Source organism: Mus caroli, chromosome 2 (assembly GCF_900094665.2).
Source record: "Mus caroli chromosome 2, CAROLI_EIJ_v1.1, whole genome shotgun sequence".
Lineage (NCBI taxonomy): Eukaryota > Metazoa > Chordata > Mammalia > Rodentia > Muridae > Mus > Mus caroli.
Genome location: NC_034571.1, coordinates 50,517,652 through 50,544,854, shown reverse-complemented (window position 1 = coordinate 50,544,854; position 27,203 = coordinate 50,517,652). Strand labels below are relative to the sequence as shown.

At 37.8% G+C, this 27,203-nt stretch overlaps 1 protein-coding gene across 1 annotated transcript in view; it reads right to left on the bottom strand.

Moving 5' to 3' along the window:
* Nucleotides 1-24,444, bottom strand: part of Kcnj3 (potassium voltage-gated channel subfamily J member 3) — a 161,903-nt gene extending 137,459 nt beyond the window's left edge. Inside the window, exons 1-4 of the mRNA XM_021154362.2 lie at nt 24,227-24,444; nt 23,903-23,954; nt 22,834-23,590; nt 13,843-14,059 (exon numbers count right to left, since the gene is read on the bottom strand). Coding sequence (XP_021010021.1) covers nt 13,843-14,059; nt 22,834-23,535 — 919 coding nt within the window. The 5' untranslated portion in view covers nt 23,536-23,590; nt 23,903-23,954; nt 24,227-24,444. The remainder of the gene's footprint in view (nt 1-13,842; nt 14,060-22,833; nt 23,591-23,902; nt 23,955-24,226) is intronic.
* Nucleotides 24,445-27,203: the final 2,759 nt, after the last annotated feature.

Sequence of the window (27,203 nt, the reverse complement as noted above, 5' to 3'; positions counted from 1 at the left end):
GGCCTAGTAGGCCATCACTGGAAAGAGAGGCCCATTGGACTTGCCAACTTTATATGCCCCAGTACAGGGGAATGCCAGGGCCAAGGGGTGGGGGTGGGTGGGTGGGGGACTGGGGGGGAGAGTTTATTGGGGTCTTTTTGGATAGCATTGGAAATGTAATTGAGGAAATTACCTAATTAAAAAAAAAATCAGTGACCCATTCACATCATTAAATCCTAGTTTTCCATTAAATAGAAATTTTAAAAAAGATTATCATTGAGGCACCGTTCATCTTATAATTCTATTTCTACTATCCAATTAGGCAACAGCTGAGGACCAAAATAATGTAAATGTATTTTTATTTATTTCTTCTGTATTTATTGTGGTAAGACAGATTGCCAATGAGTTGTATGTACTATCAAAGTAACATTCTAAAAAGAAACTAAATTCACCTTAGTACACTGAATATTTTAAAAATTCATCAAGTGGATAAAAATAATGTAGTATGGACCTGTAATGTACTCCCAATTCCCTACTGCTAATGGCTTGATCCCTGGATGGTAGTGTTGCTGTGAGTAGAATGGCTTACATGGAGGAAGTTGGGTGAACGGAGGAATACACATGTGGATTCTGATACTTCATCTTTGTCTGTTTCTTGGGTCCCAAAAGAGGATGGAGTCAAACTTAAATGGATATTCATATGGGCCTTACTCTCTGTCCACCTGTTTCTAGGCTTCAAAGAAATAATAGAAGCATAGTCAAGTGGAATGTGGTACCTTCACATTTGCTCTTGGTTTATCTGTTTGTTAGCTCCCAAAAAAGGGATGGAGGCATACTCAAGTGGATATTGGTACCTTGAATCTCCCTATGTCTCTCTGTTCCTTGGCCCCTATGGGGGAGCAGTTTCACCAAAGCCCGAAGGAATGTAACAGGAAGAAATATAGACTAAAACATGATATTAGAGGCCAAAACTATTGCTATAAATTTCTTGGTATTTTATCACAAGGAAAGAAAGTCATCATATTACACATATGGTCTGTTATGTATTGCGCTGAAAAGATATCAAAAGTTCAAAGTCAAACTCTTCAGCAAATTTTCTCAAACCTCAGGACACTTAAATTTTTCCTCCCCTTGACATATGATTCTACAATCATAGGTCAAAAACATTAACACATAAATGAGCAGACTGTGTTCTATAAGTTTGGAACAATTCATATGGACCATGTAGAAAAGTAAGTGGAAGTAAAGAAAGTTGGGGGATATTTTTTGTGGTTGGTTTTGGGTTTTGGTGGGGGTTTTATTGTTGTTGTTGTTATTTTAGATTTTTTTACAGGAGACAGGCAAATAAACAAGAAATCAAAACCAGGGGACACATAATAAATGGTAAAATATATGGAGGAGCTTATAACACTAAGACAAATAAACGCATATACATATGCAAAGAGACAACAGCAGTTTCCTTATCCATTTTCAAAGTAGTGTTTCCAAATTCAGAAAGATTGAAGCCATTTCTAGGGAACTGCTGAATCAGGAGCATGAGTCAGAGAATAAGCTCTTAATGCAGAAAATGTATAAAAATAAACTCTCTGAGGACATCCACAAACAGATAGGTATTTTCAGCCTGTGAGGTCCACACTCCTTTCATTCTCAAAGCATGAAGTATTTGCACCCCCCCATACTTATTCTCTTATACATAAGGGGAATACAATTTACTTACCAAAGAGTTAATATTGACTACATTTAATGGTACTGCAAAACCAAAGATGCCTGGTACTACATGGCTACTGATGGCTTTGAAAGTAAAGCAGTTTCAAACTTAGATTTAAAAAGAAGAAGGAAATTAAATTATATATAATAAAATGCAGAGATTGAATTATATTAGAAATTAACTTAGGGATATATGGAAAATTTATTGACAGTAATATGAGAGAGACTAAGAATTTCTTTCTTTAAAATGCTGTAAGATCTAATCACCCTTGGTAATGGTCTAGACATAGTTCTGCTGTAAGGTTGACAGCAGTCATAGATCAAGCTACTCATAGGTTCATAAGGAAATTATTGGTTAAAGACATGAAGCAAACACAGCCTATGAATAACCTAAAAAATTAGAATCAAGGGTAAATCTTCCATTGAACAACATAGAATAAATATCCAACCACCTTGTTTCTCCACATATTCTATAAATGCACTATTCCCATATTTTGTTGCCACTTTGATACTGATATGAATAAATACTAAGATGTCACAGATTCTAAAATAACTTCATGTTAGTTTGCTTTGGTGCTTGTTTTGAGCAGTAACAATGAAACAGTAGCACTGGTATCCACTGGAATTTGCATGCTAATAATGTCCCCACAATGAGCTGAGTAGGTCCCTGATCTTAGCTTTTTCTCAGACACAGCCTAAGGAATGAAAATAACAGAGTAAAAAAACTAATCAGAGTAAGATACTGTCAAATTGTGCTAGAGTCCTAATTTGTCAAACTACATTCACTCTATCTAAATCTAAAATCTAATCCGTTTGCTATCGTTGTCTATTAAAAGCCTTTTCATCTTTAATCTATGCTATCTCTCCAAATTTGTTCTCAGAAAAGAAAGGTACAAAATGGTTTGGCATTGAATAATTGCCAATGTTTGTTATTTTGTGAAATGAAAGTCATCTTTCTGAACTTTATCTTAAGCATAATGCTATTCCCTCGTGTGCATCAGTAAATAATTGCACATGGTGTTCTGCATCTAATGAGTGTTCAGAAAGTTTCCACCCGTGAGTGGCATCAGCACGCTTGTTTGGCATCGATGTCACATCTTTACACCATGTTCCACAATAGATGTCACATCTTGTTCATAGTTAGGGTGATGAGCAGCAACAATTTTAATTCATACCCCTGTTTTTCACTGTTTTCTTCCCACATTAATTTGCATTTGGCTACATTGATCAGCACAGTCTGAATCGACACAATCTCTGAAGATGGTACAAATTTAAGAGCTGTGTTCTCCTTCAGATTTAACAGGTGCCAATGTAGAAACTTTATTCATAATATATTGCAATTGAGGGCCAGTGAGATGACTCAGTTGGAAAGTGATTGCCAGGCAAGTCTGAAGACCTGAGGTCAAACACCAGAACCTAAATAAAGGTGAAAATAGAGAACCTATTGGACAGCAGTCTCCTCTAACTTTCATGTACCTTCCACAAAGTCTTCCCTCCTCCAACCTACACACATCCTATGCATATATACAAATAATGATACTTTCTAAATATAAGTAGTAGTACATTGGATTATTTTTATTTTAAAAGATTCATTGCAGTTAATAGAGCAGCAAGCTACCTCAGTGGGCAAAAGTGTTTCTTGTCAAATCTGACCTGAATTCAATCTTTGGGATTCACATGGAAAAAGAAGAGAACAGACTCCTGAAAGTTGTATTCTTACCAACACATGAGAAAATGTTACACACACACACACACACACACACACACACACATACACACACAAGTAGTGATAGATGTTTTAGAATGTAAAGGTATATTGTAGCTGGGTATTAATTGAATAAATATTTTACCAAAAGTACCTTTAGATAGTCCAGAGATGTAGCTTAAAACCAAATACTACTGGTCTAAAATAATAAAAGCAACAATAAAAGAACTTCTAATGATATTCTGCTACATGCCTTGTTCAGCAATCATCAGAAAATATTCCTCCTGCAGTAGATGAGGTATAGAGACATTATGCAGAGAAAGAATACCTGTGAATACAAAGCTTTAAGTAGGATGACTGCATGAAATCCTTCCTCTCAGAGCCCATGGAACCCCATTGAAGAGAAGACAAAAGTACCAAGGGAGATAGAGAGAGCATGGAGGACAACAAGAAGAAGAAGACCCTCTAAACAGCTGAGCAAAGCTCATATGAACTCAAAAAGATTGAATCAGCAAGAACAGGGCCTACATGGGTCTGCATAAGGTCCTCTGTTTACATACTATAGCTTCTGTTTAGTGCTTTTATGGGACTCCATAATGTGTAAACAAGCAGGTCTCTGATTCTTGGGCTTTCTCTTGGGGTTCTTTTATTTTTCTGTTTTCTTCTCTTGCCCAGCTCTGATATGATGGCTTTTGTGGTATCTTATTTCATTTTCACATGTTCTGCTGTTATCTCTTCAAAGCCTGTTCTTTTCTAATGAGAGACAGAAATGGAATGGATACAGATGACAAATTCTATGAGGAGAAACTGGCAGGTGTAGAGGGAGGGAAAACTGTAATCAGATAATATTGTATAAAAAAATCTGTGTTTCATAGAGTAGGAAAAATTACCTTTTGAGATGCAATTTCTTGATGTTTATATTTAACAGTTACCTATGTTATCCAGGAGGGTTTCTAACTCCTTTTTCCTATGGCAGACTTAGACAAAACTATAAGAACAGTACAAATAACTAGATCCCCAACTGCCTCCCCAGAAATCTTCCGTCACCCCAATCTTTTACATGATGAATTGGAATTTATGATTTTCTTGGAAACTGAGTTGTGTCACATAATGATGTAATGAGAGTTGCCCCAGGAGAGGATGTTTTCCTGAAGCAGACACGTGAGAGAGCATGTGATGTTTTGCTGGAAGAAATGCTTCAAAGAGCACGCGATGTTTGGAAAGAGTATAAATGGAACTCCACAAAGAGTAAAAGGGCTCTCACATTGCAATGCCATTCAACAATTTGGTGGTCTCACTTTTTCACTGGTCTTCACTGGTCATTAGTTCAGAGGAATGCACCAAAGAACCTCTCTTGGTATTCTGGCTGATTCAGGCTGCTTTCACTGACTTGTGTCAATGTGGTGGAGACTTGCAGTTTCTGTTGGATTGTGCCACCTCTACTGATTTGTGTTTGGTGTTTACAATTAGAATATACTCCTGCTATCTTGACAACAGAGAGTGGAACTGACTCCCCCCCCCCCCCCCCCACCACCAAAAAAAAAAAAAAAATCCTACTTCTAAATAAGGCTACAAATCCCTTTTTCTAGTAACCTTCTTTTCCCCCTACCTTGGTCAGTTTGCTAGAAGGTGGGTTGAAACTTTTAGAAACCCTGAATAAAATAGGTTTAGAGAAAATTCTAAACCTACAGTGTGGGAGGTGGGAATTTCCGATTTAAAGATGCTAAAGACTGCATCCAACAAACTATAAACGTACAATTAAAAGCTATGGGTAAACTAATTGAAAATGTTCTCTCTGTTTGAGAGATTCTGTTGATAAATACAGAACACTTGAAATGGTGGAAAATAACAAACATAAGTGTTGAAAAATCTCTTCCATTCCCAATGAAGCAAAATTCATCAGAATTGAAGCTGGCACTTAGGAAGGTTGAACAAACAATCTGGGCCACTGCAGAATGTGAACAGCTATCTCTGTTTGCTCAAGACTTTCCTGGTATCATCACTGAAGTTCTTATATCCCACAAAGCCTTTTAGCAGTAGGCTATTCTAGTTAGTCATCCTCCTTCATGCTTCAATACAGAAATATTTTTTCCAAGACTGAAAATTTTCTGCTATGACCTATCAACGAAAACCAGTAAGATATAATTTTGTTCAGAAATGGCTTGTCAAATTTGCTTTTATTTAAACAGGGATCTGAGTCTCTGAGTTCCTTGTGGACTCAGTAAATTAAGGGATAAAAAGAAAAATATACAAAAAATCACAAGTAAAAAGCAATAAATGTTTAACAGAGAATCACAGAAGTTACTATTAAATGAAGATGCTACTTAGGCACCTTCAGTCCATAGAGATTGCCTGTCACTAACATGGGACGGTCATAAATAACTGTGAGTTCTACATAATATGTTGACCCACTCAAAGCTCAGCAATTTGGACAGGGTAAAATTAGAAAAGATGAACACATTTCCAGTAACCATGTCAGCATAGCCTCATTTTAGGTACCACAAGGTGGTCTACTGGTTGCAGTTTCCCAGTAGATCATAAAGGGCTGATGACTGATTACAGATAATGAAGCAAAATACTGTAAAATCACCAAGGAAGGAAAATGATGGCAAATCTCAATTACTAAGAGAGTGAGATGGTAATCTTTGAATTTTTTGGAACATTTTCAGTGAATTTTCATGGGTAAAGAGAGTCAACAGCTTATTATTGCTGTTTTATTTATTATCCTCCCCTAAACCCCGTCCATTCCTATGTCTGAGCTTCTTCTCAGTAAGTAGTAGAAATTCAGAGGGAAGAATCCTAGGGCCTTTTTCCCCCGACCATCTCTGTTTAATCACAAGTAAGATCTTTCAAACCTGAGGCTCTTTTCATTACTTCCAACAGCCAAAGTGTTGCCTCTGCACAAAATTTCAAACAGAACTCAATTACCTCTGCTCTTGCCTGTTGTAAGAGCCTAATGACTGGTCTGTAGTCAGTCTCAAATGCACTGAATCAATCTTCCACTTGCTGCTACAGGGATCTTTCTACCATGAATTATGATCATGGTATACTCCTACTTAACACATTTCACAGTTTCTTTTTCTGTACTCTACACTTGGAAAATTACCCAAGGATCAACCTAGGCTTGTCTGCTGTCAGCCACTCTATACTTCTCTTAGCATTCCGAATTATCTGAGATGCCCTTGGCAAAATGAGTCCTCTGTGGTCACACTTACTGTACCTCTGGCTAGAAAGTCAAGATACCAGTAACCTTCTGATTTATCTGTTATAAATTACTTACAAAATAAAATATAACTACTTGCATTTACATGAAGAAAGTGTTTATATCAAAGAATAAGACCTACCAAGGATATTACCTTACTAATTATACAAGTGAATTGTTCATTTAAAAAAAAAAAAGGATGTCATATTAACTGATAGTTTTTAAATGGAAGATACAGCCAATATGCATGCAGAAGAATATGTTCTTTCTCATCAATAATCAAAAGTTTGAAAATAATCATAAGCCTTTTAAATGTCTGGTTTTGGTAAATATATGAAGAAATGAGCAACTTAATTTACAGTTGTTTACAAATACTAACACCACAGATATGACTCCTGAGACACATAATAAAAAGTATATGCACCTGGACAATTAGCTCAGTAGGAAAGAACATTTGTTATTCTTGCAAAGGACCCAGGTTAATGTCATTTCCCACATGACAGCTCACAACTATCAGTAACTCCAGGCCCAAAGGATCTGATGCCTTGGTCCAGTTTCTGCAGCCAACAGGCAAGCACATATACTGACCAAACACTTATACACATAAAATAATTTTTAAAAATCAAAAACAAAACAAAACAAAACAAAACAAAAAAATCAAACCTTAAGAGCAGAATGGATTAGGGTGTAATAAAATGATGCAGTGCTTGTCTAACCCAAGCAAGAATTCAATCCCAAGACTATGGAACAAATTCAACTTTAATTGAAATAAACTAAAGGCTAGCAGTATTAAAAACTTGTTACCCAGTGTACGAACTTGCTTTTCTTTACTGAGATAAAAGACTGACTGACAGCACCTTGAGAAGGAAAACAGTTTTTTGGATTGCCAGTTCATCATGGGGGGATCCAAGGAAGGAACCTGGAGGCAGAAAATGAAGCAGAGGCATGAGAAATTCAGCTCCTTCACTTGCTGTATATATGGTTTACTCAGTCTGCTTTCTTACATAACCCAGAAGCACCTGCTCAGGAGCAATGTTGCAGGATTTTTCCCTGTCCAATCACATTAGGGCAGCAGGAGGCCTCTGATTGGACAGGGAAAAGGGAGGCGGAGCTAAGAGTTGCAGGGATAAGAGTTAGGAAAGAGAGTGGAGAAGGAGAATGGCAGCAGACATGGAACAGCTTGGCTGGAATCAGCCACAGGTAGTTATGATATCATAAGGTTAGAAAAATTGGGATAAAGCTTTTATCATTATCAGTTGACTACGGAATAATTGTATTGGCATCTTGTAAATTGTGATGTTATTGATAAATAAATCTGACTGATTAACTGTAAGCTTTAAGAGTTTTGATTCTACCAGGTAAATGGGTATTATGTTTGCTGACTGTGGGGTGGGCGGTTGTTGTGTGGCAGAGAGAGGAACTTGGGGACTCTGGCCCAGCAGGAGAGTTGGCAGGCAGAGAAGTCAACTGGCAAGTTGGGATCAACCCTTTGGCCCACAGGTGCCAGCACTAGTACGAGAACGTGTTGGTATTCATTTTTTAGTATTTCCCACAACAGAGCAGTACTAGTCACAATGGATTGAGTCCTCTTACACCAGACATTAATCTAGATGTTTATGGCTACTCTTGCAGCATAGGGAAAAACAAAAATGCCATCCTAGGCAATTAAAACTAGAATGATCACAGACATTAGTAGCAAAAGTGAGTGTGAGAACATGAGCTTTGTAGGAAGAATTATAGTCTAGTATTCTCCAAATAATAATGATGATGATGATGGTGATGATGATGATGATAATAATAATAATAATAATTGCATTTGGAAGTGCTATCATTTGGATTTTTGAGCACAGGCCTATAGTGAAAGTGGTGTCTTATACAAATGTGCTGGGCTGTCACAGGCAATTTGCTAGTGAGTAGAGACCTCCTACATGAGCTAAATCTCCATCTGAGCAACTGTGGTTTAGAGGAACTACATGATGCATGTAAAATAGGAAGGTAGAGGGGAACAATACAGACATTACTAAAAATAGAAGCATTTGCCTGGGAACACTCACACCTGCTGACACTGCTGCCTGGAGTCACCTCTCAGGGTTTCTTCTTTTATTTCAAGTCCAGCTGTCCACTTTTCATTGTGGCCTTTGGCCTCTCTGCATCCCCAGTTCCCGTGCCCTTCATTCCTGGTTTTTAAACAGCACTTTCCACTTGCTCCCAAGACACATTTTCTTCTATTTATTGTGTTCCTCTCATAAGAATATGAGTGGCCAGAAGATCAGGAATTTGGGGTTTTTTTTAATAAAATTTGTGTTTTCTAGGTTCTGGAATAATTTGTTCTCAAGATGTATTTGTGCAAAGAATAAATTAGCTGGATAAGAAAAGGAAAGATGTGGCCTATGGTAAAATATCTTAGTTACTCAAACAGATAAATGTTATGAAAATAAAATATATTATAATTTGAAAACAGGATGATAAGATTGTACTTGGACAAGGAGGTCTTAATTAAAATGACATCACCTAAGTAGAACAATGGGTGGAATTGGTAGAAATGGATCACAGAAGAGTTTCTATCTGGAGACAGAAAGTAGAAAGGAAGAATAGTGAGAGATTTGCTGCCTGCTAAAACAAAAACAAAAACAAAAACAAAAAAACAAAAAACACATATCTAAACCAGATAGGAAAACAAGCAAAATTAGAAAACTTGGGAGAATCCGGAAAGCAGATGATACAGAGCAAGGAGGCAGAGATGAAGGACTTAAGGAATGACTAGAAAATATCACAAAGGAGAAAGGCAAAATGGGAGAGGTGAAGCTATGCCACTGAATTCCACGAAAACCTTTCAAAGTATAAATGAATAGATACAGGCACTTCTGTGAGGAAAGAATTGAAAAGATTTTAGAGCACAGAAAAGGAATTAATGAGAAGGGAAAGTGATAGGTTAGTACTGGATATGATACATTGGTGGTGGGCAAAAGTGCTTAAGAAATACAACTAAGCCAGATGTGTTATCAGATACAAGTTAGAGAGGCTGAGACAAGACTGTCTGTCATGTGTTCAGAACTAGCCTGGTTAGAGAGACTATTATACTGTCCCCAAAGAGAGAAAAAAAAAGGAGCCTTCAAGGGGTGGGGGTTCAGGAAAGCAAAAGAATATAACTATGAGAAGAGAATGAGAGTAAAGAAATGTACCAAAACTGGAGTCTGGGATAGTTTTAAATAGAATAGGTGGAGAAATGGCATGCCAGGAAAGGGATGGGACAGCTGGGACTGGGGGCATGGAGAGAGAGCAAGGTCTAAAATAGATCCCATGGGGACTGAGCCTGAGAGTACAGAAAAGACAATTAAAGAGACTGCCAAATAGCAGCAGAAACCAGATTGAAGCCTGAAAGCATCCAGTTCTAATGAGCCAAATCTGCAGTGCTTTGTTTGGGGCCAGCAGTGCTCACTCTCCTGGGAGAAGCAGTGAAGAGAACAAGAAGAGTTAGAGGTATATTCTACCTCAGAGACTTGCTGTGTGAGCAAGGATACCAAAGACATTGCTCGATACCAGGAAGATCATATAGGCATGCATGCAAGCCTGGGTTACTTGAGGAGGGCAACTCTCTGAGTCTGTTCACTGTCTATTTCCAAGGAAAGGAGAAAGTGTTGGTTTAGAAGTTCTAGGCTAGATCCCTAACTCTTTGTGGAAATTAGGAAGCCTCTGATTTCTTACTTCCTTGTTTTCTCCATTCCTGCGGAGACCACAGTAACAAACGCAAACGCAGCATAAAGTGTAAACATTCTTATTAAAGGACTTTCTTGAAGTGACAGGTTGTGGAATGCAGAGCCACAGAGGCCATAAGGCAACAGTGGTTGACAGGACATAAGCAGATGCATAAATTTCCAAGACATTTATTTATAAACTTCTAGATAAAGCACATGTCAGAAGGAGGGAAATGGTTTTTTTGTTGTTGTTGTTGAGTTTTCTAAATGATTACCCCTCTTCATAAAGAACGCCTAATGCTCGAATTCAGTGAAGCTCTAAGTCTGTAGTGAGAGCTGGCCCTTCCTCTTTAACGTCTCCTCTTATGCTCCACATGTTAGCTTTGCTCCACACACAGGCTTTCTCCTATTTACTAAGACAAATCAAGTTTATTGTACAATTCTGCATTTCCACCGGCTATTTCACAGGACTTGTTATATTTGACCAGCTGAGATTTGGTTTAAGTATCACCTTTAGAACACGTTCAGAGCATAAACCTAAAGTAGTCTTCAGTCATTGATATCTACTACTAATAGCTGATTTAGTTTTGCAGGGGGTTGTTTTCTGGCTTAATTTTACTTAACACTTGAGAAATGTTAACAATTGCTTGTTTACAATATAAACCCCAAGGTAAAGAGAGTTCTTGTCTAAGTGACCATTATACCTCTAGTCCCTCAGGTTCTTGAAGCACACAACATATATTCAATAAATGTTTAACTCATAAGTGAATGAATGGCACCAATATTGTTGAAACGTTACATCAAAACAAGTCCATCCCAAGGCTCTGAATGCGAAAAACCAGAGGAAAAAAATATGGTTTTTGGTTCTTAATATCACATGAACCCTCTCTACTTTTTTCCCAAGAGTAAGTACTTTGAGAAAGAAAAAAATTATGGTAGATGAAGGCATAGTGTAAAAAAAAAGTTCAAAATGAATATGAGTACATTTCAATAAAAATTTAAATGATCAAGTAAAATAAAACTATGTTATTTTGATCAAGCTGGGACATGGGGTCTGGAAACAAGATTTACAGAGTTTGAGTTTTCTCACATTTTATTAGCTGTGGAATGTATATAAACAAAAATATCAGATGAATTGTCCATTGAGTATATACTATAAAGCAGCAGTTTGGCTTCATATCTTGCTTAATTAAGAGATTTGTTTTAAGAAAGAGGAAGTTATGGTCTTCCCCCCCACACACACAATAAAAAAATCTTTAAGTAAGTAGCTCCATCTCTGTCCAAGTTTCACATTACCTGTGGAAAGGGTTGATTGCCAGTTGGCTTTCAACAAAAGAGACAGAATAAAAATGTAAGAGTGAGGAAAGCCATCAAAATAAAATCAATAATATGAATGAATAATTGATGGTAGAGAATACCATCTGACCTTATAACAGCACCATTTACTAATCATGATTCTCTGAAATACAGCAAAAATTACAAAGCAAATTGTTTCAGCATTTCCCTTAATATACTGATATACTGATGTAGAAATAATAATGAAATACATCATTTTAAAAATACACATACACACATGTACACACACACACACCACTTCAAAAAGAATTAATGAATAAGTAAACAACAGGAACAAATAGCTTTCATCTATAAACTATCTAGTCTAGATTCTTCAACTATATGAAGCTCAACAAACAAAAATGTGAAGGGCAGAGAGATATTGCAGCAGTTAAAAGCCTTTACTGATCTTGCAAGAACCCTAACTCCATTCCCCGTACCAAATTAAGTGGCTCAAAACTGCCTGTAACTCCAGCTCCAGAAGATCTGATAGCATCTTCTGGCCTCCATGGGCATACAAAAGCATAGACATATACACATACACCCAAATATACATAATTAAAATAAAGTAAATCTCAAATACACACACACACACACACACACACTAAAACTAAAGAACTTATCATGTTTAAATTGATTTTATAAGGAAACGTTTTCATGCTTAAAAATTATAGTGGTTTTGGTGGGAAATCAGATAAACAGATGAGTACACAGTTACATAGATAATGGCCCTAGTAGATTTTTAAGGTGGCCAAAAAAAGAAGGTAGAGGAGGAGAAGAAGAAAGAAAGAATGAAAGGAAGAAAGATAAATAAGAAAAATCTTACCTATCTCAAAGACTTTGAAAATCAGTTATATTATAAGCAAGTATGTTGAAGAAATATATAAGTAAAAATAGGAATATCTGCCTTGAAGCTCTAATATATTTTATTATGATAAAAGATATAAACATAGACATCTGAACTAAATTTAAATTGGTTCTTTATTTAGTAACATATTTCATAAAGGTGTTGACATTTGTTTCTAATATAAAAACTGAGTTTGGAGTGTAAACCATAAAACAACACAAGTCAAATTTCAGAACTTTTTCATTTAATAAATTATTAATCACTTCTTTTCAAAAAGCTTAATTTTTAAATCTAAACTTTAGTAACAAAGGTAATGTTGGACATAAGTTGAGTTGGTCATTACATTGCTCTGACTTTAAAGAAAAAGAAGCAGCTTAGAGACAATAGGCCCCTTGCCTAATTACAATCACTATATATCAGTATAGCACCCAGAGCTACTATGAAATCAAACACTTTATACAAAACTTGAATTTATATTTTTGACACTGTCAATTCTAGTATTGTCATACTTCAACTGTTAGCATTTCAAAAAAAAACCACTAAAACATTTCTTGTTTCTTTATTTCCTGAAGAAAATGCAAAAATAAGATGCATTCATATATATTTGCTTATGTAAATAATTATTTATATAGTCTTGTATCCAAGCTTAACTGTCAATGTTTATGGCCCAAGTAATATACTTACATTTATTGGTTCTTTTCTTTGCCTGCCTAATTCTCCTTAGAGTGTAGTAAAATATTTTTGATTATTTCAAAGGCATGGGATGCTTAATGACTAATTAAACTGAAGCAGGAGAAAAAAGGGGGAGAACCATGTTTTTAAAAGGAAGTCATAATCATTATTTAGCTAAGAAAACAGCTGTTCTGCTCTGAAACAATAACATTGCTTCTGTGTGCACACACAAGCACACAGGACACATCCCCTGAGGCTCCACAGAGGAGATGCCAGAGCCTCTTCAATAACTCTCTCCTGCATTTTACCACCACAAGTCAGGATCAGGCTTATTGAACTCAGGCTGATCACAAAATGCCCTAATGATTTCATAACCTTAAATTTTGAAAGACAAATGATTATAGGAAAACTTAGTGTGTTATTAAAACAGAGCACACTCATTTTAAGACATTTATCTCAATATACTTTTCAGACATTATTTCAGTTTAGCTTAATCATTATTCCTGGGTTAGTATCAGGTTTATGACCACCAAAACAACAACCTTCATTTGCAAAGTATTCTGTGCTAAAAGGATGTGGAATGACATGTCTTTACCTTCAGGCTTGTAAACTGAGACATTAGGCCAGTGAATGCAGGTACTGGAACACTGTACAGAATTCTAAATGAAAAATGTGATGGCACATCTACATTCTTACTCACCTGTGGTTTCCACAATGCCTTCCAGGATGACGACAACCTCGAACTGTTCAGTTTGCATGCTTCGCTGGGATAGGTCATAAAAGGGGCTTTTGGCATCGATCACGTGGCAAATTGTGAGAGGGGACACAAGAAAAAGTTGATCGGCCCCTGTACTAAAACCTACATCCAGTTCAAGTTGGTCAAGGGGAAGGAACTCACCCTCAGGTGTCTGCCGAGACTAGACAAGCACACAGAAAAAGAAAAAGAAGAAATCACCACTTGTGCTGAACATTTCAAGGCAGCTCAACAGTCATAGGCATCATGGCCAACATTCTGCATTATCAACCATCAGCAATGCAATCCAAACAAATCATTACGCAGCTATATTCTACCAAATGGGCTGAAATCTCACGTAGCTCATGCAGAACATACATGCATTATTTATAATAAACAATTTGCTATAATTACCAGTCCCTAACTCCTGAGCTCTGGAGACATGCCTGCTCTAACAATGGCTGTGAGCACAACTATGGAACTTATTGTGTATCTGCCCACTGCTTGAAAGAAATCTCTGCATAATAACCAATTGAATGCCAGAGCTGTCTTTCCCCAGAAAGCAAATAAACTTTGCAGTTCAACTGGAGGTTGACAACCTGAGCAGTACTGACCACAGTTTAAGAAGTGATTTGCTGAAATTTTGAAAAGTAAACTGAAGAGTTATTTCTTCAGGAATTTTGTAAAGTCACAATTGGCTATAAAACAGAAAAGACATGTTCATACTGAATTGTGACATGGGTGTATAAATGTGAAAAAAGTATATGCTAATAGTTCGTTTTCATGCCCCTAGCAATAACAAACTGCATATAATTCTCTACTCCTCTACTTATTAATTTTTTAGTATAGCCAAAAAATGTGCTCTATTAAACAAAATAGAATTTTAAGAAAGCTGTCTTCAACAAATAGTTCATTAAAACTCTCATATGATAGTGTCATTTTGTTACAATGTAATCACTCAAAAGCATAAACAAACCAGTTACATTATAGGACTGTGGATAAAAAGCAAATGTGAGCAAACCATAAAAGTAGACTTACTCATTTTTGTTCCATTTGTTTTCATCTTGTTTAACATAGTTATTTTATAAAATAGTTGTGCAAGCAAATATTTAGGTTTAGCATCAACAAAAGAAGCAAATAGAGCCTGGATATTTAGATTCATACAGAAAAGAATTAGTGGTAAGGGTTTGATCCCAATGGCTTAGTGGAACTTGGAAATATCTGGTATATTTTAAGACCTATCATGAGCAAATTTAAGAAATGAAAAAATAAAATCAAGAGCATGAGTCTGCCCCCAAAACAATATTCATTTCAAAACAAAAATCTTATTTTTATTTGTAACAAATATATTGGATTTGGTAAGTAAGGTATATCATGGTTGGCAAATAAGGCTGAAAATTCTGAAGTAAATAATCTGCTTTTCCTAGAAAAAGATCAGCAGTTCCCAGTCAGTGTTTGTATGTCAGAATTGAGAGCACCACACTCGCCTTTAAAAGCTAACCTGATTCATTTGAGAGGCTCCAATACAATTGTTAATACTGGAAAGTTTACTTGGGTAGGAAAATATCCATGGAGCACACTGAGACAACTTTTCTTCTCTAAGTAGAATGTAAAAGTAGAAGAAAAGGACTGGGGTGGGGGGTTTTCTGAACAAAAGATTGGGGAAAGACATGAATTCTGATCACAGCTTTTGTTTTCAATCTGTGGGGAAGCTGATTACCCAAAATGCCAAACCTCAGCTTTAGCAACCAACACTGGAAATAATTTTAGTATTTTCAAAACAGCAGGAAAAAAATGCCTGCTTGGAGCTTTTTCCCGAAACCTATATTCTCAATATAGTCTCAAATTACTAAATTAAAAATGAGACTGGCTGTCTCAGAATACTGCCAGCTGTATATTGATCAATGATTTGTGTATGGAAATGATAACTGAGAAACAAAAATCAGGGACAAGGCTCACTTTATTGTTCTCTTACCTAAGAAGCAACAGGTGCTACACAAGCACAAGGCGATAATCTGAAATCTATAAGTTATGTCTATAATTTGTGTCTGATAACTAGCTATTCTAAATTCTGATTTTCTCTACAACAGCCTGAATAATGTCTCTAAGCACTCATTTTTGCTAATATTTCTCCAAAGAAGATAATTTTTGATCATCATATGTGTATACCAAAACAGAAATTCACCTTATTTTTTATATATTTATTATTCATACCTGTGGCTTTAGAGTTATTATGCTTAATATTTCCTAATATTATCCTTTTAACAACTGAAGAAAGAAAGTGGTCTAAACACAACTAGACTACCAGGAGACTGTCAAGCTTGAATTGGGAATACTTCATTGTTTAGTAAAGAGGTCTATTAATACATAGGTGGTTTCACTTTAAATGTGCATAGATCCATTCCATTCAGATTCAACATGTCTTTGTTTTCAAATGTTTGCTCATTCCATATAAATTAATGTTGTCTTGTCCACCTTTCAACAACCAATGCCTTTCAACTATGTATCAGACCCAGATCTCCCTATTTTGTGGCACTATGGAGAAAGTGCTAATAACTTCATTTAATTGAAAGGTGCTCCTCGTATTTCTTGTAAAATCAGTGATACCCCACACATATGTATTAAAAATTGTTTTGCAGCAGTCACTATATAATCTGTTGTTTAATTTCCTGAAATAGTGCACACACATAAATTTATCATCCACACCTTCATCATTTATGCCAGGACATTAGATATCTCTTCCATAAACTCATTTACTTTCTGATTTTTGTTTGTCTACTGTTCATAGACTATGAAGTCTATAAATAACTAGAACTAGATAGAAGGCTTTGGAGGAGGTCAAAAGTGAAAGACGTGGTGGTGTCAGAGTGGAGAGTGCTGGAAGACTAAAACTCTCTGAAGTCTGAACTGCTGACTGGAGTTAAGTTCCACTATCACTTCTATGCCACTTTTGAGCCTGCAGAAAGCTGCACGGGACAACTACATTCATTCTCAAAACAAACCCTTTCTGAACTGGTTTCTAAATTCTATCATCTAGGAGCTCCTACTTCTGATACAAGTCCCAAGATCAGCCAGAGCAAAATTAACAAAGTAATAATAAAAATTTTTTTTAAGTGTTATACTAGACATTGGGTGATTTTGTTTAAAAACTATGACATTTACATGCACATAAAAACTGAAGATAAAGAGGAAAAGATAGTTAAGTAAATAGCCTTCTAAAGGCATGCAGTACTCTACATTGTGACCACATGCTGATGCAGCATATATATATCCCTATCAGCTTTCTATCCTGTGTGGCTAATAACTCCTATGTTCAGTGTTGATAATAGGCAGAATCTTTTTTGATAAAATGAATTTAATCTTTCGTTTGCATCGTGATAAGTGTTCTGAATCAATAAGTAGACCTCCTTTATGAGAGTGTTTGTGGCTAGTGAACATAGATCCTGAAACAATTTTCCTATTCCAACAGGAGCTGAGAGTAGGATTATTACACTGATAAAATATGAAAGAGTGGTCTGATTAGACAGTAATTCACATTGCCTTTAAAGAAAAAAAAAGTTGCTCAAAATTTAGATTGAAATAGTAAAATATTTAAATAAAGGATCTGATTGTAAAGATGCTGAAAACTGTAGAAGAAATGAGAAAATAAGTAAATGTAGGAGAAAAGAAAACAAAGGAAAGTTGGTAATTCTTAGCAATTTAAAAGATAAGTTGATAAAACTCTCATCTGAAAATGGCTTAGAAACAACTGTAAAATTTGATTATATGGAATTATAGAAAGATACTAAAAGAGCTCCATCATTCCAAAGCTAAACTAGTTGTTTTACATACTAAAGAAAAAGTTTTGAATTGGTGAAAAGTTACTAAGGCTTACCAATTGCTTGTATGTTCTGTCTCAAATTACAATTTGAGCATGGATTTTTGAAACAATTTGTATAATTTCAGTTATAGTAATAAGTTCTGTTATTGTTCACATTAAAACATCTATATAAAAATATTCAATTATACAGTTCACATTTAATGAGAAGAGGTCTCTGAATGTATTGTAAGGTTTTTTTTTTTCCTAAATGTAAAGTGATGTGTTTGACTTTTAAAGAATCAATTATTATCCAATGACTTTGGGTCCTCTTGGATTCCAAAAAAGTGGACAAGATAAGCAAGTGCAATTTTACAACTGATAGAAAAAAGAGTCAAATGCTCAGAGGGGAGTATCTTATTCAGGAAATTTAGACAAGTAGATTGCTTTCAGTGTAAGAAACAAAGATAATTGAAGGTTTATACAAATTCACATTTGTCTTTGCCCTAGCATACAGAAGCAGACCTGTGTCCATCCACGGTCGTTCTTGGAATTATGTGGCCAGGTGTAAATACTCACCCTTCAAAGCATCCACCTTACTAATGCTTCCTAGATACTTGCTAGGCTTCCATCTCTGGCCTGTAACTGAGTTTTGTTTCAGTTTCAAACTGGCAGAGAATTCTGAATAAAATGCCTACTCATTGCTGCCTGATGCTGCCATAGTCTGTAACCTGTTCATACCTTTGATTTTCCACAGTTCTCACCTGACAAAGTTCTGTACCGTCAGTGCAAAGGAAAGAAGGATCAGGTAGAGAGGGCAAAATAATCTCTCATACCACTGTCTATCCTTACACTAGAATTTCACTTCTCTTTAAATGTGCTCTATCATATCTTTGAGCTTTTATATGCCAGTATGTGGTCAAATCACAAAGAAAAAGTACATTGAGTGTACTCAGAGTAAGACCCTAGAGTTAAGAGTAGGAACTCTCTCTAAGACATGTCCTAAGTCCAGGCATTAAACTGCCTCTGTGACTCAAAGCAATTATGACAAAACCTATGGCATGCTGGTCAGAATTTGCGGTAGCTACAGAGGCATGTAGACCTAAATTTCCATCTGGACTGTCTGTGATGGACATTTTTTACAGTCATTTTGGATGGTTAGACCTAGAAATTTGAGCTCAGGTAGAATTAAAGTCAATGGTAAGTCTAAAAACCACTTTTTTTTAATGCTAAACTAATTAAACCCATAGATATCCGTTTTTAGGAAAGGAATGTACCTTATTTAGCTGTAATAAAATTTATCTTGTAATAGATTATGTGAGCCTTTTGTACTTATCAAATGAAAGCTCTGCTGTGTGTCTCCATAGGGGCCCTTTGTTGGCTTTATAATAACTGTGGGCAGGATCTGTATCCCTGTTTGCACATTGCTTTCCTACTAAACAACACCCTTCAGTCCATGAAATGCCTTTTCCTGCCTCCTTTTATAATCTGTTCCTGCCTACTGCTGCTTACTTCTGTGCTTTCACATCTCTTACTTTTGTTCATACTTTATGTATGTGCACAAGGCACCCTGTACTTTATAAGACCAATATTAACACAAACAGAAACAAATAAAACAAAATAAAATATTACTAGCAGTGTAAAAAGTATTTTAGAAAGAGCCTAAGATCTGCACCTATTAGAGAACTTTCATGCTTGGGTTAAAGAGGGCAAAGCTAAAGCAAAACTAAATAGTTTCTCTATTATTTATTTATTTATTTATTTATTTATTTATTCATTTAGGTTATAATGAGCTCCACTAAAACAACCCATATCAGGCCTAGCTCCTAGCAGTTCTGATGGACTCCATCTTAGAACTCTATGACACTTTAGCAGAAAATGTTGATCTTATTCAGATATACACATTTCATGTGGATTGATGTTTCTAAAAAGAAGGTTAGGGTCTAAAGAAAAGTTTCACCAAGATCTATTTTGAAGGTGTCAGTCAGGCAAGATAAGATTATAGACAGTGAAAAACAAAATCTCAAGTGCACGGTATGAAATAAAGACTTCCAACATCTAATTCTTCAGTTTAGAAGTGTTAGTGCCTTGTGTTTAGAAGAGTAATGGGTTGACAACAAACCAAAAGTACTCTGGAGACAAAACAGTCTTAAGAAATTTCAGTGTTTTCAGTTGGAAACTGGAGGGTGGAATTTAAACACAAATTGCCTTCATGTAATTGATAAGCAAAATTAAAATTAGGCTTGAAAGTTAAATTTTTTCCACCAGACTATTGGGAATTCCGTAGAAGAATGAGTAGGAAGCTTCATATTATCCAACATTTGAAAGTTTTAAAGGCACTACCCTGTTCTCAGTGTCTTTGAAAAAACTGAAAGTAGATTATAATTATTCAATAAATTTATATTTGTGGATTTTGTTTTTCAACAAATAATTTCTGAGTAGAAAATGTTACTTAAATTATAAGAAAATATATGTGTACTATAATTATTATGTTTCAGAAACATACTGGCATTGGCATTTGTTGACATGAGACTGCAGTATATTGTGTATTGAAGACACATAAATATAGCATCTAAAGTGTTAAAATGGTTTACAATAGCAAACTGGATACCTGAACTGATAATTAGTAAGCATATATACTATTCATAGCAAGTTTTAAAACGTTTAGCCTTTATATAGTTTTTCTCCTATATATCATAGCTGACTGTTTTAGGTCACTTCAAGTATCTCTTACAGAAAATAGGGGTCACTCATTAAAGCAAACATCCCTTCTAATCTTGCTTAATATTATTAATTTCTCAGTAGAACATGAGTTCTTTTCCATATTGTATAAGAAAATTATTTAAAAACCTATAAGTATTTATTATAATTACCATGCCTGCCAGAAAAACAAATTTAAAACAAGCTACATTAACTTCATTATAATTTCTGTCAATACACCATTAATGTCACACTTTAATACTTTCAGTTTCTAATAAATCATAAGACAAGTAACTCATTAATACTCTATTATTTGAGTGTGATATTGATTTTATAACCTTGTGTTCATATAGCACCTTGCTGCAACATTATAATATTTTACTTCTTAATTCAAGATACTGTTCTGCTAATAGTAGTACATGGCAGTAAATGGTAAATCTTCATGGGTATGTGCACACTGCAGAGACCCAAAACTTCCATTCATTGTCCACATCTATATCACTGATTTCTAGTTTAATTTTAATCATATCTTGGATTTTTAAAAATAAAAATTGACAATGTTTACAACAACTAAAATAAGTTGTATGTGGAAACACACCAGTTTTATTATATAACCTTAATTAGAGAATGGCAAAAACTTGAATTCTTGTGAGTAGGATAAACTACACTTAAGGAGAGTTCCCAATCAATATCCACACACAGGTTCCTTGGCAGTGTTCAAAGACTCAGATTGCTCCAGAGCCTCCCTAGAGAATATGGAGAGTTCACTCTACACATAGAAGTGAGCACACACAAGCATCACTATCATAACCATGTTTGCAACTCATCCACTTGGCTGTATCTCCCATCCACTTAATTCAAACAGTTGTGAATAAAACTAAACACCACCTTAAATTACAAAAATTGTGTACATCTAAATTGTATAAAAGAACAAAGTCAATTAAAATTATGTAATCATAGCTATCCATATGAAAAATGTATACCAGAGCCAGGCTGGGAATTTTACACTCTGATATCAAAACTGCTATTTGTTTACTAAGGCAGCATAGAAAGGACTCATGTGATGAAAAGTGACAGGGCAAGTGAACTGCTTTAATTCAAACACTGCACTGGCCAACTTGGTCAAGAATAATTAGGATGAGGTCTTATAAGTGCTAATGAAAGTGACAGAAGAGAAAAACATTCTTTTAATCCATGGAGAATACTTTTAATTGTATAACAAGTTGAGGCTGGATAAAATAATATAGTTGAATGGTGCAAATTAAAATTTCAATGGCAAAATTTTACCTCAACCCAAGTATCAGTCATTTTATTACCTCTAAGTTCTGAACCCAGCTATACTTTTTTAATATAATCTCAGATTAATCTTTTTTTTTCAACAATGAACTATTAATTTGTGGTTATCGTTTTCAGTTTGTGAACATTTGAAAACCACTCTGGAAAATCCCTGGAAGAGGAGTAAGAGGAGGAGGAGGAAGAGGAAGAGGAAGAGGAGGAAGAAGAAGTGGTGACATCTGTAGACCTTCAGAGAGAACTAGACTTTAATTCCTCTTTCTCAGACTCTAATTTGCAAATAACTAGGGGACACTTCTTGTTTGTGGTGCTGCCTTCTGAAGGCTACAAGGACCTTACCTTAATAACAACCCTATGATCAATTTGTTTTGGCGTTTACAGCATTGATGTTAGGAAGCAATCTTCTTTAATGGATGCTCAAAAGCTTCAAGTAAAATCTATAATTGACAAAGTCTTCATAGAAACAGGCAATTAAGAATAAAATTAACAAGAGACTCTACAGGAAAAGCACTCAAGCTTTCACAGAATACATCTCTAGAGGGATACACACACACACACACACACACACACACACACATATTATAGTTTTTAAAGAAACAGATATGGTGCCTTCTGTTTTACCAAGTAAGAGATGCCTAGATCTGTTATGTTTGTTTAAAAGATGACCACAGTTAAACTCACTGTGTCCTGAAGAGTAATCCACCTAGTAGTATTATTGGGACGGGGTACACTGAAGACTAAACTCAAACTAAAGTTGAGGCAACTTCCAACATCTAATTCTTCCCATTGGAAGCTTTAGGGCCTCATGTTTAGAAGAGTATTGAGTTGGCAACAAATCAAAAGTGCTCCAGGGACAAAACAGTAGTGGGAGAATGGGAGGGAGCCCACAGCTCTCCCTACCACCATTATGGTGTGCTGCAGCATATCAGAGGTGAGGAATATAAACAAGAACAGTGACAAAACAAGAACTGGCAACTATGCCCTCTGCCCATTTCCCATCCCTTTTTACCCCTCCCCACATCGTACCCCCTCCTCCAAAGAAGTTTACCTGTGGTGGAAGAAAAACCCTGGAGGGAAAAACCCCGGGAGGGAGCAGAGTGGTTCCCAAGGGGATTGAATCTTTGGGTTTCTGGGTGGCATCTGCTTGAGGAAGGGAGGGCTGCACTTACTTTGAGCAGCTTGCAGCGGATCTGCGCGGAGACCATGTGGCTGTTGCGCAGGTTGCCCACCCGGAACATGAGAGTGAGTTTTCCGTCCCTCATGGAGATAACCGCATGCTCACTAAACATGAGGGTCTCGGCGCGCTTTTTGGGCTGGGACATCTTGATGAACATGCAGCCGATGAGAAAAGCGTCCACGATGGAGCCAAGGATGGACTGGAAGAGGAAGAGGATGATGCCCTCGGGGCACTTGTCTGTGATGTAGCGGTAGCCATAGCCGATGGTGGCCTCGGTCTCGATGAAGAAGAGGAAGGCAGAGGGGAAGTTATAGACATTGGCCACACAGGGAGTGTAGTTGCCGACATGGGCTTTGTTCAGGTCGCCCCGGGTATAAGCGATCACCCACCACATGGACGCCATGAAGAGCCAGGCCACGGTGTAGGTGAGGATGAAGATAAAGAGGTTCCAACGCCACTTGAGATCCACCAGGGTAGTGAAGAGGTCCGAAAGGTAGCGACTGGTCTCGCTGCCCAGGTTACCATGCTGCACATTGCACCGGCCGTTCTTGTCCACGAACCGCTGCCGTTTCTTCTTGGGCACCAGCTGCTGCTGCGGGCCCTGTCCTGGCCCCTGAGGCTGTAAGCCCGAACCGCTCGACGAAGTGGTCACTACCTGGTAATCGTCCCCAAATTTCCTTCGGAGTGCAGACATAATACGGAGGGGCGAGCCAGATTCAAACACGAAGCGGAGGCACAGGAGCCAAGCGCTGCAAACCAGCACCAATAAGGAGGTGGGGGCAGGGGATGAAAGCAGGAGGGGAGGGGACGAAAGCAGGCGCCTGGGTTGGGGGTGGGGGTGGGGAGCACCCTGCAGGTAGCAGCAGTCTCTGCCCCGTCGGATGCCTCTCCTCCCCTGGGACAGAGGCTTTCTTTCCAGGAGCAGGGCTAAAACAGAAGTGTTCTCCCACACTCAAAGCAAGGGGAATGCAAGGGGCAAGAACCCAAGTGAAAATTTGCCTCTGAGCTCTTTGAGGCTTCTCTTTTTCCCTCCACCATCAGCATCCCGGGCCACCTCTTACCTTTCCACGGCACCCCACCCTCGACTGTCCTGCAGCACCCATGAACTGGTTGCTGAAAATTAATGAGTTTGACAAACAAGTCCCACCCCACCTGCTAACTCCCCAAGCTTCTAAACTGCCCCACCTGCCTGGTCCAGACCCTCCCCCCTCCCAGCTGCACCCTGATCACCCGCCCCCCCCAGGAGTGCTCCTAGATCCCTTGTCACTCCTGCCTCCTATCTTTTAGCCAAAATCCCGCCCAGAGGCATGTCTACTGGGCAGCGGTGCAACGCCCCCTACCCACGCTCTGCTGGTTCAGAATCCCCCTCCCGGGACTCTAGAGACCTGTACTCCTGCGGTGCGCGGGCGGCCGAGTTTTCACAAGCTCCACCTGGGCCTTTGGGCGGACTCTCCGGAGGGGGTGAGCGGACGTCAAGCTACCCCTGCGCTCCAGGGAGCTCTGGAAGCCCAGGCACTCACCCAGTGACAGAGGACAGGAGGAGGCTCTGCAAGCAGCGCAGGCAGTCTGGCCAAGCACCCTGCGCTTAGGGTGCCTGACCCCTTTCTACTTTTCTTGGTGTTCCAAGATGAGAACCAATGCAGGTGTGTCAGGCACCGTGCCTCCCTGGGGACAGTACACAGCCTCCGCCAGAAACCCCTGATGCTCCAAGCAGAGACTGACTCGGACGCCTGACTCCCAGGTTCCTTAGTGCGGGATGCCCTCTTTCCAGGCGACAGTGCGACTGCTGAACGGAGGTCAGACTTTCAGGTTAAACACCGGCTTTTGCTCCAGCTTTTACCGTGCCTCTCAATAGAAACATTTGAGTCTTCCTTCCTTCGATCTCCTATTCCATGTCCGCCCTTTGCTTGTCCCGGATGGATGGAGGATGCAAGGCTCAAGCGGAGGCAACCAGAATGAGGTGTGTGTGCTGGTGCGTGTGATCAGCTGCAGAACCACACTAGCCCCGCCTTTCCCTGCCTTCCCCCGCTGCTCTACCAGCCTGAATTGCACCTCCGCGCCTGGGTTGAGCCTGCAGTGTCTGGCAGCTTAGAGAATGTGAGCCCCTCCAATGAGAAGCAGCTTTAAATCTGCTCCCAAAAGGCAGCCAACTCTTCCCCCCTCCCATTCCGCATCAATCAGAAAGCCCCCAGAAAGCAACAAATGCTGCTTTCTGCGAGGAGTACAATATGTCTCTATTTCTATGACTTTCTTTTAAGCGAATAGAATACTAGGATTTGGGGATGCATCATCAACAGAGATTCGGCTTTCAGATAGGCATATTCAGAACCCAAAATTACAAAACCAGAGGGACCTGACAATCAAGAAAGGGCACACTGAACGGAAACACCAAACCCTTTCTGAAAATGATACTATGAGGAGGACTTAGAATAACTTCAGTTAGTGTGTGGCAATAATTGAGGGAAAAGTGCCACATTTTAATGGCCCCAGCCTGGCAGTTAACTTAATGGAGGGGGCAAAGTGCAAAAACAGCTGATATAGAGCCCTTGAGTAAATGCCAGCTTATTTACCACATTTCATGCTCGTTTTAAAATGTCATGGAGTCTTATGCCATATTCCATTCAGTCCAGATACGCAAAGTTGGTAGAAAGTCATCAACTGGAAACAGAACTGGAAACAGAAAAAGCACACAATCACTAGACCATTTCTCCCTTGTATAGACACTCACTGCTCCTCTGCCCTAAGACAAACCTTCATGCACTCAAAAGCAGAGAACTTGTAAAGTATTTAGCTCCAATTACAGCTTCTCCTATGGGGTCTCTGCAAAGAGGACAGCAATGTATTCTCTGGAGGTTAAACAAAACAGGGACACGCTGGTCCTGGAATCCTAAGGCCTTTTTGAATACAGCTATATCATTTACAAGCTGGGTGACCTTGAGCAAGAGAAAAATTGTGGAGCCTGAATTTCCCCCCTTCAAAAAAATAAATAAATGAAAATGAGAATTTTGTATTTTCCCGGTGATGACTGAGAAACAAAGGAATAAAAGAAAAGTAATGCTATTTTTATTATTTATTTTACTATTTAATCATGTCTCCTTCAAAGGATATACTGGGCTGCCAAGTTTTAGCAGAGCGAAGAGGAAACCATGAATGAGTTATTTAAGTTGTTGCCATGATGTGAACTAACACATCTCCTTATCTTATTTCTGTTTCTCCTCCACCGTCCACTCTGCCCTTGGCAGGCTGCTGTTTCGATTGCTAAAACAGTTGCAGATATAAGCTAATCCCTGGGCTACTCCAGGGTCTTCTTTCTCACCCTATAATATTCTTGTCCTTCCTATGGGTCTTATTGCCTCCCTGTTTAAGTGTGTTCTCGATAGAAAAGCCTTCCGTAGTATCTCAGACCCTCTTTGTCTCACCAGTCAGGTTCCTTGCTCATGAGAAAGTTTTCTCGATGCTGTTTTCTTTCTGTCAATGTTCTTCTCCCTTTGTTGGCAATCTGATAAAACAGGCTCTACAAGGGTGAAAGTCCTGTCCTTTTGCCTTTCTTTCTTTCTCCTTTCTAGAATTGTACTGGTCTCATGCTTGGCAAACAATATTTCTTGGATTATTACATATGCCAGTCTAAATCATTAGCACCTCCCCATCAATTCACTAAAACTAGACTCAGAATGTAACCTGCACTAAATGGCATCCCTCACTTGAAAGGATATGAGAGAACATTGACGCTTAAAAGAGAATATTTCTTGTTACATTAAGAATTTATGTTCTATCAGTCTTTTGGATCTTTACCCAATATGTTTGAAATAATACCTGTACTTTATTTAAAAGGACATCACTAACTTTTCTTCAGGACCCTAGTCAGCCAAACATGGTGGAGTATGATTTTTAAGCCCATCATCCAGTAGACAGAGGCAATCAGATCTCTGTGAGTTTGAGACAAGCTCCAGGCCACCCATGTATAAATAGTGAGGCTCTTATAGAATCATGATGGTTTAATAACAAAAAACAAAGTATTTTAATATCTTCCTACCACCATTCCTCGGTGAGTATTAAACTCAAATTGATTTAATTGTATTGTTTCAGAATGATTGACTTTAAGTTTTTATTTGAGTTACTGTTTTGAATTTTATTTTGACAATTGTTATATGAATTTTTGCCTGGGAATAGAGCAGATTTTCCAACCATTTCTGAAATAGCATGTCGCATTTTTACTTCTGCCATTTGTACTGCAGGTAGTACAGGCAAAGTGTCACTCTAGTACTAACAATTATTAAGTCAAAGTATCGATCAACTGAAAAATCTTGAATTTGCTTCACATGCTGTGATGTCAAATAGTCATCCATGATATACTTCTTTTCC